This window comes from Pseudophryne corroboree, chromosome 1 (assembly GCF_028390025.1).
Source record: "Pseudophryne corroboree isolate aPseCor3 chromosome 1, aPseCor3.hap2, whole genome shotgun sequence".
Classification (NCBI taxonomy): domain Eukaryota; kingdom Metazoa; phylum Chordata; class Amphibia; order Anura; family Myobatrachidae; genus Pseudophryne; species Pseudophryne corroboree.
This window is the reverse complement of record NC_086444.1, coordinates 985,318,659-985,337,163: the sequence shown is the minus strand read 5'-3', so window position 1 is coordinate 985,337,163 and position 18,505 is coordinate 985,318,659. Positions and strand designations below refer to the sequence as shown.

General features: G+C 46.8%; 1 protein-coding gene across 4 annotated transcripts in view; it reads left to right on the top strand.

Moving 5' to 3' along the window:
• Nucleotides 1–18,505, top strand: part of DCLK2 (doublecortin like kinase 2) — a 235,802-nt gene that overhangs the window by 138,470 nt on the left and 78,827 nt on the right. For all 4 annotated transcript variants that reach the window (XR_010177472.1, XM_063920574.1, XM_063920575.1 and 1 more), the window contains one exon: nucleotides 6,511–6,605. Coding sequence is in view for 3 of the 4 variants with exons in the window: in XM_063920574.1 (XP_063776644.1) it covers nucleotides 6,511–6,605 (95 nt within the window). In the remaining variant the exon portion in view is untranslated. The remainder of the gene's footprint in view (nucleotides 1–6,510; nucleotides 6,606–18,505) is intronic.

Genomic DNA, 18,505 nt, shown 5'->3' with positions numbered 1-18,505 from the left:
TCTTCGACTTTTCAGCCAGGTTTGGGTTCTGTCAGATGTGGATTCTTGGGCGATGGAAATTGTATCCCAAGGCTACAAACTGGAATTCGAAGAGGTGCCCCCTCACCGATTTTTCAAGTCGGCCTTGCCAGCTTCTCCCCCAGAGAGGGCAGTAGTGTTAGCTGCAAAAAGCTGTGTCAACAACAAGTGATTATCAAGGTTCCCCTAGTCCAACAGGGGAAAGGGTACTATTCAACCCTGTTCGTGGTCCCGAAGCCGGATGGCTCGGTCAGACCCATTTTAAATCTAAAATCCCTAAACCTGTACTTGAAAAAGTTCAAATTCAAGATGGAATCGCTCCGGGCAGTGATCTCCAGTCTGGAAGGGGGGGATTTTATGGTGTCACTAGACATAAAGGATGCATACCTTCATGTCCCCATATATCCTCCTCATCAGGAGTACCTGAGATTCGCTGTACAGGACTGTCATTACCAGTTTCAGACGTTGCCGTTTGGGCTTTCCACGGCCCCGAGGATTTTCACCAAGGTGATGGCGGAGATGATGGTGCTCCTGCGCAGGCAGGGAGTCACAATTATCCCGTACTTGGACGATCTCCTGATAAAAGCGACATCGAGAGATCAATTGCTGAAAAGCGTCTCGCTCTTCCTGAGAGTGCTACAACAGCACGGTTGGATTCTAAATCTGCCAAAGTCACAATTGATTCCAACGACTCGACTATCATTCCTAGGCATGATTCTGGACACGGAACAGAAGAGTGTTTTTCTGCCAATGGAAAAAGCCCAGGACCTCCAGAACATGGTCAGAGACCTGCTAAAACCAAAAAGAGTGTCTGTTCATCAATGCACTCGAGTTCTGGGGAAAATGGTAGCAGCCTACGAGACCATCCCCTTCGGCAGGTTTCATGCGAGGACATTTCAGTGGGACCTTCTGGACAAGTGGTCGGGGTCCTATCTACAAATACATCAGAAGATAAGCCTGTCCCCCAGGGCCAGGGTGTCTCTCCTGTGGTGGCTGCAGAGTGCTCACCTTCTAGATGGTCGCAGGTTCGGCATTCAAGACTGGGTTCTGATAACCACGGACGCGAGCCTCCGAGGATGGGGAGCAGTCACACAAGGAAGAAATTTTCAGGGACTATGGTCAAGCCAGGAGGCTTGTCTACACATCAACGTACTGGAATTGAGGGCCATATACAACAGCCTACAACAAGCGGAGAATCTTCTTCGCGACCTACCGGTTCTGGTTCAATCAGACAACGTCAGAGCAGTGGCTCATGTAAACCGCCAAGGCGGGACAAGGAGCAGAGTGGCAATGGCGGAAGCCATCAGGATTCTTCGCTGGGCGGAAAATCACGTAAGCGCTCTGTCAGCAGTCTTCATTCCGGGAGTGGACAACTGGGAAGCAGACTTCCTCAGCAGGCACGATCTCCATCCAGGAGAGTGGGGACTTCATCAAGAAGTTTTTGCAGAGATAACAAGTCTTTGGGGAATTCCTCAAATAGACATGATGGCGTCACGCCTCAACAAGAAGCTTCGGAGGTATTGTGCCAGGTCAAGGGACCCTCAGGCAGTAGCGGTGGACGCCCTGGTGACACCATGGGTGTTTCAGTCGGTCTATGTGTTCCCTCCTCTTTCTCTCATCTCAAAAATATTGAGAATCATAAGACGAAAAAGAGTGCAGACAATACTCATTGTTCCACATTGGCCTCGAAGGTCCTGGTACTCAGATCTTCAGGAAATGCTCACAGAAGATCCGTGGCCTCTTCCTCTCAGGGAGGACCTGTTACAGCAGGGGCCCTGCGTGTTCCAAGACTTACCGCGGTTATGTTTGACGGCATGGCGGTTGAACACCGAATCCTAGCTGGGAAAGGTATTCCGGAAGAAGTCATCCCTACGCTGATAAAGGCTAGGAAGGAGGTGACAGCGAAACATTATCACCGTATCTGGAGGAAGTATGTTTCTTGGTGTGAAGCCAAGAATGCTCCTACGGAGGATTTCCATCTGGGCCGTTTTCTCCACTTTCTTCAGAAAGGAGTGAATATGGGCCTGAAGTTAGGCTCCATTAAGGTACAGATTTCGGCCCTATCTATATTCTTTCAGAAGGAATTGGTTTCTCTCCCAGAAGTCCAGACTTTTGTAAAAGGAGTGCTGCACATCTAGCCTCCTTTTGTGCCCCCAGTGGCACCATGGGACCTTAACGTGGTATTACGGTTCCTAAAATCTCACTGGTTTGAACCGCTTCAGACGGTTGAATTAAAATTTCTCACTTGGAAGGTGGTCATGTTGTTGGCCTTGGCATCTGCGAGGCGGTTGTCCGAAATAGCCCCTATCTGGTTTTCCATGTGGATAGAGCGGAGTTGAGGACTCGTCCTCAATTTTTGCCCAAGGTGGTTTCATCATTTCATATGAACCAACCTATTGTGGTGCCTGTGGCTACGGGTGACTTGGAGGACTCCAAGTCCCTGGATGTAGTCAGGGCCTTAAAAATCTATGTAGACAGGACGGCTCGGGTTAGGAAAACAGAAGCACTATTTGTCCTGTATGCAGCCAACAACGTTGGCGCTCCTGCTACGAAGCAGACTATTGCTCGCTGGATCTGTAACAAGATTCATCAGGCTCATTCTACGGCAGGATTGCCGTTACCAAATTCGGTAAAGGCCCATTCCACTAGGAAGGTGGGCTCTTCTTGGGCGGCTGCCCGAGGCATCTCGGCTTTACAGCTTTGCCGAGCAGCTACCTGGTCGGGTTCAAACACTTTTGCAAAGTTCTATAAGTTTGATACCCTGGCTGATGAGGACCTTGTGTTTGCTCCGTCGGTGCTGCAGAGTCGTCCGCACTCTCCCGCCCGGTCTGGAGCTTTGGTATAAACCCCATGGTCCTTACGGAGTCCCCAGCATCCTCTAGGACGTAAGAGAAAATAAGATTTTAAACCTACCGGTAAATCTTTTTCTTCTAGTCCGTAGAGGATGCTGGGCGCCCGTCCCAGTGCGGACTACTTTCTGCAAGGCTTGTATATAGTTATGGCTTAGATAAGAGTTATGTTACAGTTGAAATCAGTCTTTGCCTGATACTGTTTTGTTGCATACTGTTAACTGGTTACGTATATTCCATGTTATACGGTGTGGATGGTGTGGGCTGGTATGTATCTTGCCCTTGGATTACCAAAATCCTTTCCTCGTACTGTCTGTCTCCTCTGGGCACAGTTCTCTAACTGAGGTCTGGAGGAGGGGCATAGAGGGAGGAGCCAGTGCACACCCATTCTAAAGTTCTTTATAGTGCCCATATCTCCTGCGGAGCCCGTCTATACCCCATGGTCCTTACGGAGTCCCCAGCATCCTCTACGGACTAGGAGAAAAAGATTTACCGGTAGGTTTAAAATCTTATTTTCTGTTTCAACACACCACCCAAATCTAACTCTCTCTGCACTTTATATCTGCCCCACCTGCACTGCACATGGTTTTGCCCATTAGCTAACAAATTTGCTGCTGCGATCAGATCTGAATTAGGCCCTAAATGCTAAAAAGCTTTTTTAATCATGCAGAAACAGCCTTTTCCTCATGATTTTGGCTTAATAAATAGGCCCCATAGTGTGTCTACAGTTGCGTTCCATTTGGGACCATTCCTAAATTATTATATAGAACAAGTAATATCAGGTACTGTATGTACTTAAACTGTATAAAAGTAGACACTGCTCAGTGGGAAGTGTTTAGAGCATAGCCTCCTCCCTATAATTCTCCAGGACCCAGGTGACATTATAAACAGCAGTGTTCTTGGAAGGGTCTATTTACTGCTATCTTCTTACACTAGGTCAGGTACCCAAAAAGTGAACATAGGTAATTTTGTTTGTTGTTTTATGACAACAGTATATTGTTAAGTCAAATGTATAATTTCAAAGTGCCCCTAATTACCAGGGACAGTGCTTTGATTTAAAGAATTGTCACTGAGCATGTTTAATGTTAGAACAGTGGTTCTCAAACTATGTTCCTAGGCACCCTGGCGTGCCTCAGGCCACCTGCAGGGGTGCCCTGCGTTGGTGGACTAGGACCAATTAAAATAATTTATGGTCAATATAATAGGCAAAACCAGTGGTGGCTGCCAATCACGTATGTGGACAGACAGAAGCAAATCTTATCCTTCACAAAACTGAACCTAAGGAAGACATACAAACACAATTTAATTAATGTAGTATTTCTTTCTAAATTTCTCGTTAGGGAACATTTGGCCTAGGGGTACCGAGAAAAATTCTGATACTCTAGGGCGCCGTGATTCAAATACGTTTGGGAACCACTGTATTAGATCTATGCATTTGTACTAATATCTCTTACTGTAGAATTGTTACCTTTTTCTGCAAGTTAGATGCAATTTATACGATCTAACCATATTCTCTGGTATCAAGAAACTCTGTATGTATTAAATAAAATTATTTCAAGTGTAAGAAATGCATTCTAATATAAAACATTACATGGGGGGGTTGTGAAGATCTGATGAGTTGAGCTATACCTGCTCAGCTGGAAAGGTTCCCTGGAAACCATTCTAAACTGTTGTCAAAAATGCAGATGGTTGTCAGCCTAGGTTTGGAACTCATATTTGTGTGATTTCTGTATTTGGAAAAGCGTGTATGAAAAGCGAAGTCAGGACATTAAAAGTCCTTCCCACTCAGTCCACACTCACAGTCCTACTATTACACTAAAATAGGTTGCTACCATTTTGGGATTCATAAATCAGAATTTGTCTGCCAAAAACAGAAAAAAACCTTCACGAAAAGTAATAATGCCAATAGATTGGAAAATGTAGGTAACACCTTTTTTTTTTTTTACTGTGCCCCGCTAGGTTTAAATGAATTAGTAAGTTGTTACCTTTTGTCATTTTTTTATTTTTAGTACTTGCATTATCAAATCTGTCCATGTCCAGTACAGTGAGTGAGTCTGTAACATTTCCATACCCTCCAACTGTACCTTTTTGGCAGGTAGAGTACCTTTTTTCTATGGTCTGTACCTGCCAAAAAGGGCTTTGTACCGATTTTTTTCCTCTCCAAACTTCCATTGAAAGTATAGGAAAGGGGGCATGGCCGCGCCCCCTTTACCCGTGACCACGCCCCTTTCCTAATTTGTACCGTTTTTTATGTGGAAAATGTTGCAGGGTATGCATTTCTACTTTGCAATATATTGCTCTAACCAGAAAGACCATAAGGGCGGTATCCAATTAGCCACGGTAATTTACTGCGGCTAATTGGTTCACCGGACGCTATCCAATTAGCCTTGATAAACCAGAGTTTATCCTCGATGCTGGCATTTATCTGGATTATTCTTTTCATGCCTCAGGCACGCAAAGCATAATCCGCGATAAGTGCCCCTTAGACCCGCTTTTTGCGGGACCTATGTATTTTCACACAAAAAAATGGGTGTATTTTGCACAATCTAATTGAATAGAGGTGATAGAAAAATGCAAAAAGCACCCATTTTTCGAGACTGCAGCACTATCGCAGGTAATTGGATACCCCCCTAAGTCTGTTCAACCATTCTGAGATCCAGAGTTGCAGCATTAAAGATGAGCAAGTTTACATTATTTTAGGAGATTATCTGCTTTACAGTGTATGGGAAAACAGTACAGAAGAATAAAAGGGAAGTAGAGGGTCACCACAGTACAGAATAATAAAAGGGAATTAGAGGGTCACATTGCCCTTCAAAATAGTCATACATAAAACTCTGAATGATTCCTGTTCTGTGCCAAATGCTCTAGAACACTGAAATCATCTCAAATGTGAAACCATTCAGAGTTTGTCACTGGCGGTTGATTTATATGCTCCTATCATTGGATCCACACAATGGGACAAGCAAGTGGCTTGCATATGCTGTAACATAAAGCTGAATCATCCGTCTTGATGCTTTGAAGTTCTAATTATTCCCCAATGTACTGTACAGTTCCTGTTTCTGCTTATGTATCCATTTCTTTGGGTCATCAGTCAATTGTGCCTGATAGGGAGCACGGTTTAACCAAGGTTACGTTGAGACCTGCATTACTACAGATGAACAGTTATTTGGAAAATAACAAGGAACTGATTGTAAAAAAAACAAAAGTAACATGCAGCATTAGAATATAGCCTGCAAAACTGAGATGAACTTCTGCAATACAGTATTTTATATATATATAAAAGCTGCGCTCGCCGCCGGTATTCCAGCTGTCGGGATCCCGGCATCGGTCTCCTGACCGCTGGGATCCCAACAGCCGGGATATCATGCTGATCTCGTGGTCTGACTGATCAGTGGAGTAAAGAACAGAAGGAGCTGCTAAAAGAGGAGGAGGATGGAAGACCATGTATAGTCTCCCACATTTCAGGCCTAGTGTCACCATAAATATCACATACTGTACCACATTAGGGGCTGCTGCTGTGCTGGAATCCAACGCTTGCTGCAAGAATCTGTTGTTTGCTGTCTGGAGAGCATAGTTTGTGCTTTATAATGTGATTTGTGCATGTTGTTTTTCCAAGTTCATTCCGTAATTGTTTTTTTCTTAGTCAATGGAACGCCAAGCAGCCAGTTATCCACTCCAAAGTCCACAAAATCTTCTTGTTCATCTCCAACAAGTCCAGGAAGTTTCCGTGGCCTGAAGGTAAGAAAGAAATATTTGCTATTTGTAATAAATCAAGAACCATAATAACCATATTTGAGTTTGTAGAATAGAAATATTGAAGCTATTCAGTTGCGTTACCTCACTGGAATCTCTTTTGTGATCTTTTGAATTATTAATTTGGCCTTAGCCAAATTTGCTGTTGAACTTTGCAATACTTACTTATGGGATTATTACTTGCCAATTTTGAGTTTTAAGCATCAGTTAAACACTGATGTTAGATGCAGTTCTATATTCCCATTTATGTGCCCATAATGCCTTGCGGTTGTTGCGTCTCCATCGCAACAGCATGATGTCTCCCCTTCACTGAAAACTCAGCATCCGGTCTGAGACACTGTGCATGCGCTGGAAAGGATAGCACAGCTGCCTGCTTGATCTACACTACCGCTTGCCAGCAACCAAGATAATAATTAATTCAAGGTGGGAAAAAAAAAAAAGCATTGATAAATGTATACCCTCCAACATGACCCATTCCATTAGGTACAAAATGCTGTGTTCCTGGACTTCCTTGCCAGTGGCAGTTGCATAGGTGGGGCAGCGGCACAGTCCAAAATTCAAATAGGGGAGCCACACCAACTGCCAATAATGAGTAAATATAAGAACGGGCACTGTGGGGGAGAAGCGGTATCAGCGCACGTTATGTGCGCTATACCGCTACTCCCCCATGTATGATGGCTGCGGAGAGTGTGCAGTGTGCCCCTGTCCTTATCGGCACTGCTATCTAAAAGATAAGTGAGGGCAATGTATGAACTGTCAGCATCGCTGAAATCGACAGCTGCAGGTGGCGATGCCCATAGACCAGAGCAGGGACAGAGCTGTCCCTGGCTGTGGCGGTTGCTGGCTCCTGACAGTGCTGGGGATCTCGCGGAGTAGTGAGATCCCGCGCATGCACAGAGGGAGCCGGCCGGGAGGGAGACACAGCACGTCAGCTCTGAGCTGACATGCCTTGAGCTCAGGGGGACATCGCCGGGAGAAGGGGGGGGGGGAGCTTTCGCTCCCCAGCTTCGGCAGACAAGGGGAGGTATTCAATTGTTTGAAAAGTAATTTGGGTGTCTGTTTTTTCCAATCTAGTAGACAGGAGAAAACAGACACCCAACTGACTTTTCAAACAATTGAATTCCACCCAAGATGTTTTTATATCTTGTCGATGTCTCTTCCTGCTTCGCCTCGGTAATGAGGTGAAGGAAGCCGCTATAATACATTTACCTCTAAGTCCCGGCAGGCAATGTTTGCCAGTTTGGGGTGGCAGTTTGTGTGGCTCCCCTATCTGAATTTTGGACTATGCTTCAGCCACACCTCTGGAGCCGCCACTGGAAAGAAGTCCAGGAACAAAGCATTTTGTACTTAATGGAATGGGTCATGTTGGAGGGTATGTAAATGTAGCCCTTAGTGTATTAATACAGTGGAGATGGCATGTTTAATTAATTCTGTTGTGTAGCATGGATGGGGTAATAGGAGGAACACTTAAAGCCAAAACTGCAAAGATTTCACAGATAGGGGTATATGCAATTGCGGTCGAATTGCCGAAAAAGTCGAAAAATGGGGCATTTTCGACAAAAAAAACCTGTCGAATTGGATTCGACAATGCAATACAGTACTTTTCGTCAAAATAACTGCCGTTTCAGATTCGACTTTTTTCAAATCGATATTTTCAAAATTCGACATGTCTGCAATGGTCAAAATGCGGCTTTTCGACAAAAGTATATTCAATTGAAGAATGTCGATTCGACAACAGTGCTATTCGACAGTCATTTCGTCAATTTCATTCCGCCTCACTTTGCTGGCGGAATCTAATAAAAAAAATTAAAAACATGTTTTTTTTGGTGTTTTTTTTATTGATAATAGCATATCTATTTATATTAGAAGGGATTATGTACTTGGTTTGTCTATTAGGAGACACAAGTATTATTTATATATTTTTTAAAATAAATTTTTTGTTTTAACTGACTAAAATAGAGAGAGCATGGTTTTCAGTGGGAAGGGGTGGGAATGGTGCAAAAAATACGGGGGACAAAAAGCGTAGGGGTCCCCCGTATTTTTAACACCAGCACCGGGCTCCACTAGCTGGAGAGATAATGCCACAGCCGGGGGACACTTTTATATCGGTCCCTGCGGCCGTGGCAATAAATCCCCAACTAGTCACCTGGATGGAGGGGACAGCCCTTGGATGGGGGGGACAGCCTCGGGCTTCACCCCTGGCCCTTGGGTGGCTGGAGGGGGGGGGGACCCTTGCTTTAAAGGGTCCCCACTCCTCCAGGGTACCCCGGCCAGGGGTGACTAGTTGGGGATTTAATGCCACGGCCGCAGGGACTAGTATAAAAGTATCCCCCGGCTGTGGCATTATCTCTCCAGCTAGTGGAGCCCGGTGCTGGTGTTAAAAATACGGGGACCCCTACGCTTTTTGTCCCCCGTATTTTTTGCACCAGGACCGGACGCAGAGCCTGGTGCTGGTTGTAAAAATATGGGGGATCCCCTGTCAATTTTCCCCCCCGTATTTTTACAACCAGAACCGGCTCAAAGAGCCCGAGGCTGGTTATGCTTAGGAGGGGGGACCCCACGCATTTTTTTTCGGGGTTTTTTAAACACTTTTGTGCCGTCCAAAAAGTCGAATCCAGGACGCACATATCCGTCAATTGGTCCGTTTTTCGACAGCGGGGCTGTCGAATCCGTTTTTTATTGAATATGTCAAATTCGGGTCGCAGCGGGAGGGTATGTGACTGTCGAATTGTGTCGAATTTAAAAACGGTCGAATTTCAGCCGGAATTCGACCGCAATTGCATATACCCCATAGTGTTGACGTTTTGCTTATCTCTCCTAATCACAAATGACCTCACTTAGGGGGAGATGTATCTACCTTTCTAAAGAGGTTAAGTAGAGAAGTTACCCTTACCAACCAATCCAGCTATCATTTATCAATTACATTCTATAAAATGATAGCTAGAGTCTGATTAGTATGCACCTGCATAACAACATTATCCTGTAATCACCACAGACCAATACATAGGTCGCTTTTAGCCAATCGCATTAAAAATAATTTTGCAACCTGTCCACAACTTTGGAGATGATGGAATGGAATTATTAAGCACAAGTTCATTATTTAAATATTTCATCTGCTTTGGAAATTATCAGAGATGTGTTTCTGTTAGCTTCTCTTTGCTAAGAAAAAATACCTTTCCTATCATTAAAATTTTTGGACATTGTTTTTTTTTAAATGTTTTAAATTAATGTGATATACTGAATAACATTTCTTTGTTTTGACTTCTTTTGTGTTTCTTTAATTGATCTGTCTTTTGAAGATATGGAGTAAATAGGCCACTGGAGTCGCATAATTCATTGTGTCCTTCAGGAATGTATAACCTTAATGCTGGTTACACACCCTCTGACAGTGCGACCCAGCGATGCTGCAATATAACGATACATCTCACCGCCGTATACACTATACGATCCACTGTACGATGGCGCATATATCATTACATGCTGCATGGCTACCTACACTGCATCAGTTATGGAATTGTCACATTGGATGTGCAGCAAATCCAATGCCACGATTCAAAGAACAGCAGCAGGGAACAAGGGATTTTGGGTACACACTTATACTATGGGCCGGATTCAAATTTCTCCCCCACTCCCCCCCCTCCTGCCCGCGATCACTCCTGCTGGCAGTATTCTAATGTTACTGCCGACGGGCGTGACAAGTTCATTTCAGCTCGCTACCCCCGGGGTTAGCGAGCTGAAATGCGCGTAAAGAGACCCGTTTGGGCGCCCAAATGGGTCTTTCCACGATCGCGCCTATTACGTTAGTCAGGTTCAGGTGATTTGCGCACCTAAACCCAACTCAAATGGGCGTGATCAGCGCGGTAACGGGGGCAGTTGAATATCGCCCCCTATCTCCCATCACTTTAGATGGGAGATAAGTGGTGCAAAAAGATCTGAATTCCCCCTATGTATTCGATTTGTGTCAGAATTATATATTGGACGATAAATTGTATATGGGGGCTATTTAATTGTTGGCGAGAGTGTATTAACTATTGGGCATCTGTCGGAGCTATTCAATTGTTGCTCTGAGTACAAGCCCATTAGCCGTGGCAGTCACATCTCCGTTCGCACGTCCGGAGGCAGCGAGCTGAAATATGCGAGAAGTTGGCTGTTCGGGTGACCAAACAGGACTTTTCCCCGTTGCGCCCTTTAGTTTAGACAGGTTTTGACGCTTTAGACGACTACACCCTGTCTACCTGGGCGCAATAATTAAAGGGCGCCCAAAACAATTGAATAGCAACAACGGGCGTTCTTTGATTATCGTGTTAGGATGATATTTAACAGCCCACATAGTGTGTACCCAGCTTAAGGCTAAACAGAGATTCTCTGAACAAGCAAATTGTTACATATTTTCTCTTTTGTTTTTTTAAATAAAGAAATAAAGCAGAGAATTGTCTGCAGAGGTAATCTATAGTGCTTTTAACTCTCTTACAGTATATTTTTCTTATTTATGCACTGGTTCACATGAAGTTTCGTCTTTTTGAAAAGTTCCCTAGCAACTAGGTGGCCCCATTTCATGGCAGTTAAACATCAGCTACTGTCCATTGGCCCAGTCTACAATATGCGGCTGCTTTCACAATATATGCCAGGCGACTTCAGCTTCCTACTCATTCCAAACTTGCAAAGGAAAATTTAGGTTACCATTGTGATCATTTTTCAAATGATTGGTCAGTTTAGGCAGAGCCGGATTAAGGGGAAGGGGGGGGGGGGTCCAGGGGGTAAGTACTCCGGGCCCTCTTATATTAGGGGGGCCCCCGAAAGAGCAGCTATGTCACAGCGCGTGGACTCACTGATTCTGTAATCTCCAGCTGGAGATTACAGAATCAGTGAATCTCCTCGCTGCCTGAGACGGAGGGGGAGGGAAATTCTGCACACACTGCAGCGCAGCAGAGATGGGATGGAGTGGGAGGTCACGTGTCCACCTCCGCCTGGCAAAGCGCAGCGAAGAAGAGCTCATGAATAGCGACAGCCGGGGCTCAGCGGCCAATAGGGTGCTGCAGTGTCACGTGGTGCGCCGGGGAGGCTCGGAAGGAGAAGTTATCTCTCAGTGTGCATGGTGTAGGTACACAGTCCCCCCCCCTCCTCCTGTCAGCAGCAGTATTGTGCTCCAGTCCCTGTGGATTTGACCCTGGCTGGGGGGGGGGCAAATCTATGAAAAAAATGTAGTTCTCAGTCATTTGCATAAGGGGCGTGACCATGCCGCTTGCGATTAGACCACGCCCCTGAAACTTTCAGCTGTGTTTGGAGTCACTGGTAAAGGGGCGGAGGGCCCCCATGTTTTAAGTGTCCTGGGCCCCGCGAAGCCATAATCCGGCCCTGAGTTTAGGAATACCTTTCCCTTACCAGAGACCATTTATGTTCCTGCATTTCTCAAAGAACAGATATTTTTTTCTATATAGATAAAAATTATAAGAACAAACAAAACTAATATAGCAAATTACAATCCAAGAGTTATAAAGTCCTTTACCACATGTACAAACTTTTTTACTATTATTATCAGCCCAGTAACTAGGTTGCAGCGTGCTCTGTGCAGCCACCGCCCATCCCCCTGAGCGCATACCGTCATAAAGATGAGCCCGTTCCGGTGGGTGTGCTGGGCTGCCATTAACAGGACACTTCTGCTGCACTGCACCACTCTGAGCGCCCTAAGGACACTTAAATCAGCTGTACAGCCTGCATCATGCATGGCCGGAATGTTCAAAAGGTCACGTAGGTGGGACACTGCAGCACCCCACTAGCCAGATGCAGCAGCCGCAACGCCCTCCTTACGGCCCTGATTATTATTACTAATAACCACTTTTTATAGGTGCTACCAAGTGTCTGCAGCACCATACTGAGGCGTGAAAGAACCTATATCACAATTCACTCATTTTTCTCTGACGTCCTAGTGGATGCTGGGAACTCCGTAAGGACCATGGGGAATAGCGGGCTCCGAAGGAGGCTGGGCACTCTAGAAAGATTTATGACTATCTGGTGTGCACTGGCTCCTCCCACTATGACCCTCCTCCAAGCCTCAGTTAGATCTTGTGCCCGGCCGAGGTTGGATGCACACTAGGGGCTCTCCTGAGCCCTTAGAAAGAAAGTATAGATTTAGGTTTTTTATTTTCAGTGAGACCTGCTGGCAACAGGCTCACTGCAGCGAGGGACTAAGGGGAGAAGAAGCGAACTCGCCTGCTTGCAGCCGGATTGGGCTTCTTAGGCTACTGGACACCATTAGCTCCAGAGGGATCGACCGCAGGCCCAGTCCTTGGTGTTCGGTCCCGGAGCCGCGCCGCCGTCCCCCTTACAGAGCCAGAAGCAAGAAGAGGTCCGGAAAAACGGCGGCAGAAGACATCAGTCTTCACCAAGGTAGCGCACAGCACTGCAGCTGTGCGCCATTGCTCCTCATACACACTTCACACTCCGGTCACTGAGGGTGCAGGGCGCTTGGGGGGGGCGCCCTGAGCAGCAATAAAAACACCTTGGCTGGCAAAAATACCACAATATATAGCCCCAGAGGCTATATATGTGGTAAATACCCCTGCCAGAATCCAGAAAAAAGCGGGAGAATAGGCCGCGGAAAAGGGGCGGAGCTATCTCCCTCAGACACACTGGCGCCATTTTCTCTTCACAGTGCAACTGGAAGAAAGCTCCCCAGGCTCTCCCCTGTAGTTTTCAGGCTCAAAGGGTAAAAAAGAGAGGGGGGGCACTAAATTTAGGCGCAATATTGTATATACAAGCAGCTATGGGGGAAAATTCACTCAGTTATAGTGTTAATCCCCTCATTATATAGCGCTCTGGTGTGTGCTGGCATACTCTCTCTCTGTCTCCACAAAGGGCTTTGTGGGTCCTGTCCTCAGTCAGAGCATTCCCTGTGTGTGTGCGGTGTGTCGGTACAGCTGTGTCGACATGTTTGAGGAGGAGGCTTATATAGTGACGGAGCAGATGCCGATAAATGTGATGTCGCCCCCTGTGGGGCCGACACCAGAGTGGATGGTTAGGTAAAAGGTATTAACCGACAGTGTCAACTCCTTACATAAAAGGGTGGATGACGTAACAGCTGTGGGACAGCCGGCCTCTCAGCCCGTGCCTGCCCAGGCGTCTCAAAGGCCATCAGGGGCTCAAAAACGCCCGCTCATTCAGATGGCAGACACAGATGTCGACACGAAGTCTGACTCCAGTGTCGACAAGGTTGAGACATATACACAATCCACTAGGAACATCCGTGACTTGATCCCGGCAATAAAAAAAATAAAAAAATGTGTGTTACACATTCTGACATTAACCTCTAAAAATGGGGTTTTTATGTTTGGGGAGAAAAAGCAGGCAGTGTTTTGTTCCCCCATCAGATGAATGAATGAAGTGTGTGAAAAGCGTGGGTTCCCCCTGATAAGAAACTGGTAATTTCTAAAAAGTTACTGATGGCGTACCTTTTCCCGCCAGAGGATAAGTTACGCTGGGAGATATCCCCTAGGGTGGATAAGGCGCTCACACGGTTGTCAAAATAGGTGGCACTGCCGTTTTAGGAACGGCCACTTTGAAGGTACCTGTTGATAAAAAGCAGGAGGCTATCCTGAAGTCTGTATTTACACACTCAGGTACTAGACTGAAACCTGCAGAGCGTGCTGCTGCAGCGTGGTCGGTGACCCTGTCAAACATACTAGTTTGCTAACATGAGAACATATTAAAGACGTCGTCTTATATATGAGGGATGCACAGAGGGATATTTTGCCGGCTGGCATCCAAAATGAATGTAATGTCCATTCTGTCACGAGGGTATTAGAGACCTGTCACTGGACAGGTGATGCTGACCTTAAAAGGCGCATAGAGATTCTGCCTTATAAGGGTGAGGAATTATTTGGGGATGGTCTCTGGGACCTCGTATCCGCAGCAACAGCTGGGAAGAAATATTTTTACCTCAGTTTTCCTCACAGACTAAGAAAGCACTGTATTATCAGGTACAGTCCTTTCGGCTTCAGAAAAGCAAGCGGGTCAAAGGCGCTTCCTTTCTGTACAGAGACAAGGGAAGAGGGAAAAAGCTGCACCAGTCAGCCTGTTCCCAGAATCATAATTCTTCTCTCGCTTCCTCTGAGTCCACAGCATGACGTGGGGGCTCCACAGGTGTAGCCAGGTACGGTGGGGGGCCGTCTCAAAAATTTCAGCGATCAGTGGGCTCGCTCACAGGTGGATCCCTGTTTCATTCAAGTAGTATTTCAGGGGTACAAGCTGGAATTCGAGATGTCTTCCCCCCGCCGTTTCCTCAAATATGCCTTGCCGACAACTCCCTCAGGCAGGGAGGCTGTGCTAGAGGCAATTAATAAGCTGTATTCCCAGCAGGTAATACTTAAGGTGCCCCTACTTCAACAAGGACGGGGTTACTATTCCACACGGTTGGGGTACCGAAACCGCATGGTTCGGTGTGACCCTTCTTTATATTTAAAATCCTTGAACACATGCATAAAAAAATTCAAGTTCAAGATGGAATCGCTCAGGGCGGTTATTGCAAGCCTGGACGAGGGGGATTACATGGTATCCCGGGACATCAAGGATGCTTACCTGCATGTCCCTATTTACTATCCTCGTCAGGAGCACCTCAGATTGTGGTACAGGATTACCATTACCAAGTCCAGACTCTGCCGTTTGGACTGTACATGGCACCGAGGGTGTTACCAAGGTAATGGCCGGAATGATGATACTCCTTCGATAAAGGGGAGTTTTAATTATCCCGTACTTGGACAATCTCCTTATAAGGGCGAGGTCCAAGGAGCAGTTGCTAGTCGGGGTAGCACTATTTTGGAAAGTGCTACAACAGCACGGTTGGATTCTAAACAGTCCAGAGTCACAGCTGGTTCCTACGACACGTCTACTGTTCCTGGGGATGGTTCTGGACACAGACCAGAAATAAGTGTTTCTCCCGGTGGAGAAAGCCAAGGAGCTGTCATCTCTAGTCAAAGACCTCCTGAAGCCAAAACAGTTATCGGTGCATCATTGCACGCGAGTCCTGGGAAAAATGTTAGCTTCCTACGAAGCAATCCCATTCGGCAGGTTCCATGCAAGAACTTTTCAGGGGGACCTGTTGGACAAGTGGTCCGGGTCGCATCTTCAGATGCATTAGGCTGATAACCCTGTCTCCAAGGACCAGGGTATCTCTACTGTAGTGGCTGCAGAGTGCCCATCTTCAAGAGGGCCGCAGGTTCGACATACAGGACTAGGTCCTAGTGACCATGGATGCCAGCCTTTGAGGCTGGGGGGCAGTCACACAGGGAAGAAACTTCCAGGGACTTTGGTCAAGTCAGGTGACTTCCCTACATAAATATTCTGGAACAGAGGGCCATTTACAATGCCCTGAGTCAAGCAAGGCCTCTGCTTCAAAACCAGCCGGTCCTGATCCAATCAGGCAACATCACGGCAGTCGCCCATGTAAACCAACAGGGCGGCACAGGAAGCAGGATGGCGATGGCAGAAGCCACAAGGATTCTCCGATGGGCGGAAAATCATGTGTTAGCACTGTCAGCAGTGTTCATTCCCGGAGTGGACAACTGGGAAGCAGATCTTCTCAGCAGACACGACTTCCACCCGAGAGTGTGGGGACTTCATCCAGAAGTCTTCCAAAGAATTGTACACCATTGGGAAAGGCCACAGGTGGACATGAAGGCGTCCCGCCTCAACAAAAAGCTATAAAAGATATTGCGCCAGGTCAAGGGACCTTCAGGTGATAGCTGTGGACGCTCTGGTAACACCGTGGGTGTACCAGTCGTTTTATGTGTTCCCCCCTCTGCCTCTCATACCAAAGGTACTGAGAATAATAAGAAGGCGAGGAGTAAGAACGATACTCGTAGTTCCGGATTGGCCAAGAAGAGCCTGGTACCCAGAACTTCAAGAAAATGTATCAGAGGACCCATGGCCTCTGCCGCTCAGACAGGACCTGCTGCAGCAGGGGCCCTGTCTGTTCCAAGACTTACCGTGGCTACGTTTTGATGGCATGGCGGTTGAACGCCGGATCCTAAAGGAAAAGGGCATTCCGGAGGAAGTCATTCCTACGCTGATTCAAGCCAGGAAAGATGTAACTGCAAAACATTATCACCGCATATGGCGGGAATATGTTGCTTGGTGTGAGGCCAAAAAAGGCCCCAACAGAGGAATTTCAACTAGGTTTGATTTCTGCATTTCCTACAAGCAGGAGTGTCTATGGGCCTAAAATTAGGCTCCATTAAGATACAGATCTCGGCTCTGTCGATTTTCTTCCAGAAAGCATTAGCTTCAGTACCTGAAGTTCCGACATTGTAAAAGGAGTGCTGCATATTCAGCCCCCGGTTGTGCCTCCAGTGGCACCTTGGGATCTCAACGTGGTGTTGAGTTTCTTAAAATCACATTGGTTTGAACCACTAAAAACCGTGGATCTAAAATATCTCACGTTGAAAGTGGTCATGTTATTGGCCTTGGTTTCGGCCAGGCGTGTATCAGAATTGGCGGCTTTGTCATATAAAAGTCCTTATCTGATTTTCCATATGGATAGGGCAGAATTGAGGACTCGTCCCCAGTTTCTCCCTAAGGTGGTATCAGCTTTTCACTTGAACCAACCTATTGTGGTGCCTGCGGCTACTAGGGACTTGGAGGATTCCAAGTTACTGGACGTAGTCAGGCCCTTGAAAAATTATGTTTCCAGGACGGCTAGAGTCAGAAAAATTGACTCGCTATTTATCCTGTATGCACCCAACAGGCTGGGTGCTCCTGCTTCTAAGCAGACTATCGCTCGCTGGATCTGTGACACGATTCAGCAGGCGCATTCTGCGGCTGGACTGCCGCATCTTAAATCAGTGAAAGCCCATTCCACAGGGAAGGTGGGCTCATCTTGGGCGGCTGCCCGAGGGGTCTCGGCTTTACAACTTTGCCGAGCTGTTACTTGGTCAGGGGCAAACACGTTTGCAAAATTCTACAAAATTGATACCCTGGCTGAGGAGGACCTGGAGTTCTCTCATTCGGTGCTGCAGAGTCACCCGCACTCTCCCGCCCGTTTGGGAGCTTTGGTATAATCCCCATGGTCCTTACGGAGTTCCCAGCATCCACTAGGACGTCAGAGAAAATAAGATTTTACTCACCGGTAAATCTATTTCTCGTAGTCCGTAGTGGATGCTGGGCGCCCATCCCAAGTGCGGATTGTCTGCAATACTTGTATATAGTTATTGCCTAACTAAAGGGTTATTGTTGAGCCATCTGTTGAGAGGCTCAGTTATATTCATACTGTTAACTGGGTATAGTATCACGAGTTATACGGTGTGATTGGTGTGGCTGGTATGAGTCTTACCCGGGATTCAAAATCCTTCCTTATTATGTCAGCTCGTCCGGGCACAGTGTCCTAACTGAGGCTTGGAGGAGGGTCATAGTGGGAGGAGCCAGTGCACACCAGGTAGTCATAAATCTTTCTAGAGTGCCCAGCCTCCTTCGGAGCCCGCTATTCCCCATGGTCCTTACGGAGTTCCCAGCATCCACTACGGACTACGAGAAATAGTTTTCCCGGTGAGTAAAATCTTATTATAAGGGTGGTCTTTAGTGTGCCGGCTGTCGGGATCCCGGCGCCGGAATCCCGACAGCCGGCAAAAAGACTCTTTATCTCCCTCTTGGGGGTCCACGACCCCCCTGGAGGGAGAATAAATAGCGCGCCACCGTGCCCGCAGCGTGGCGAGCGCAGCAAGCCCGCAAGGGGCTCATTTTTGCTCGCCATGCTGTCGGTATGCCGGCGGTCGGGATTCCGGCGCCGGTATGCTGGTCGCCGGGAGCCCGTCCGCCGGCATACAATACTACACCCATTTATAATTATTGCAGGGTTTATGCGAGTACAGCCATATTTCCTTATAGGAGTTTTAGGA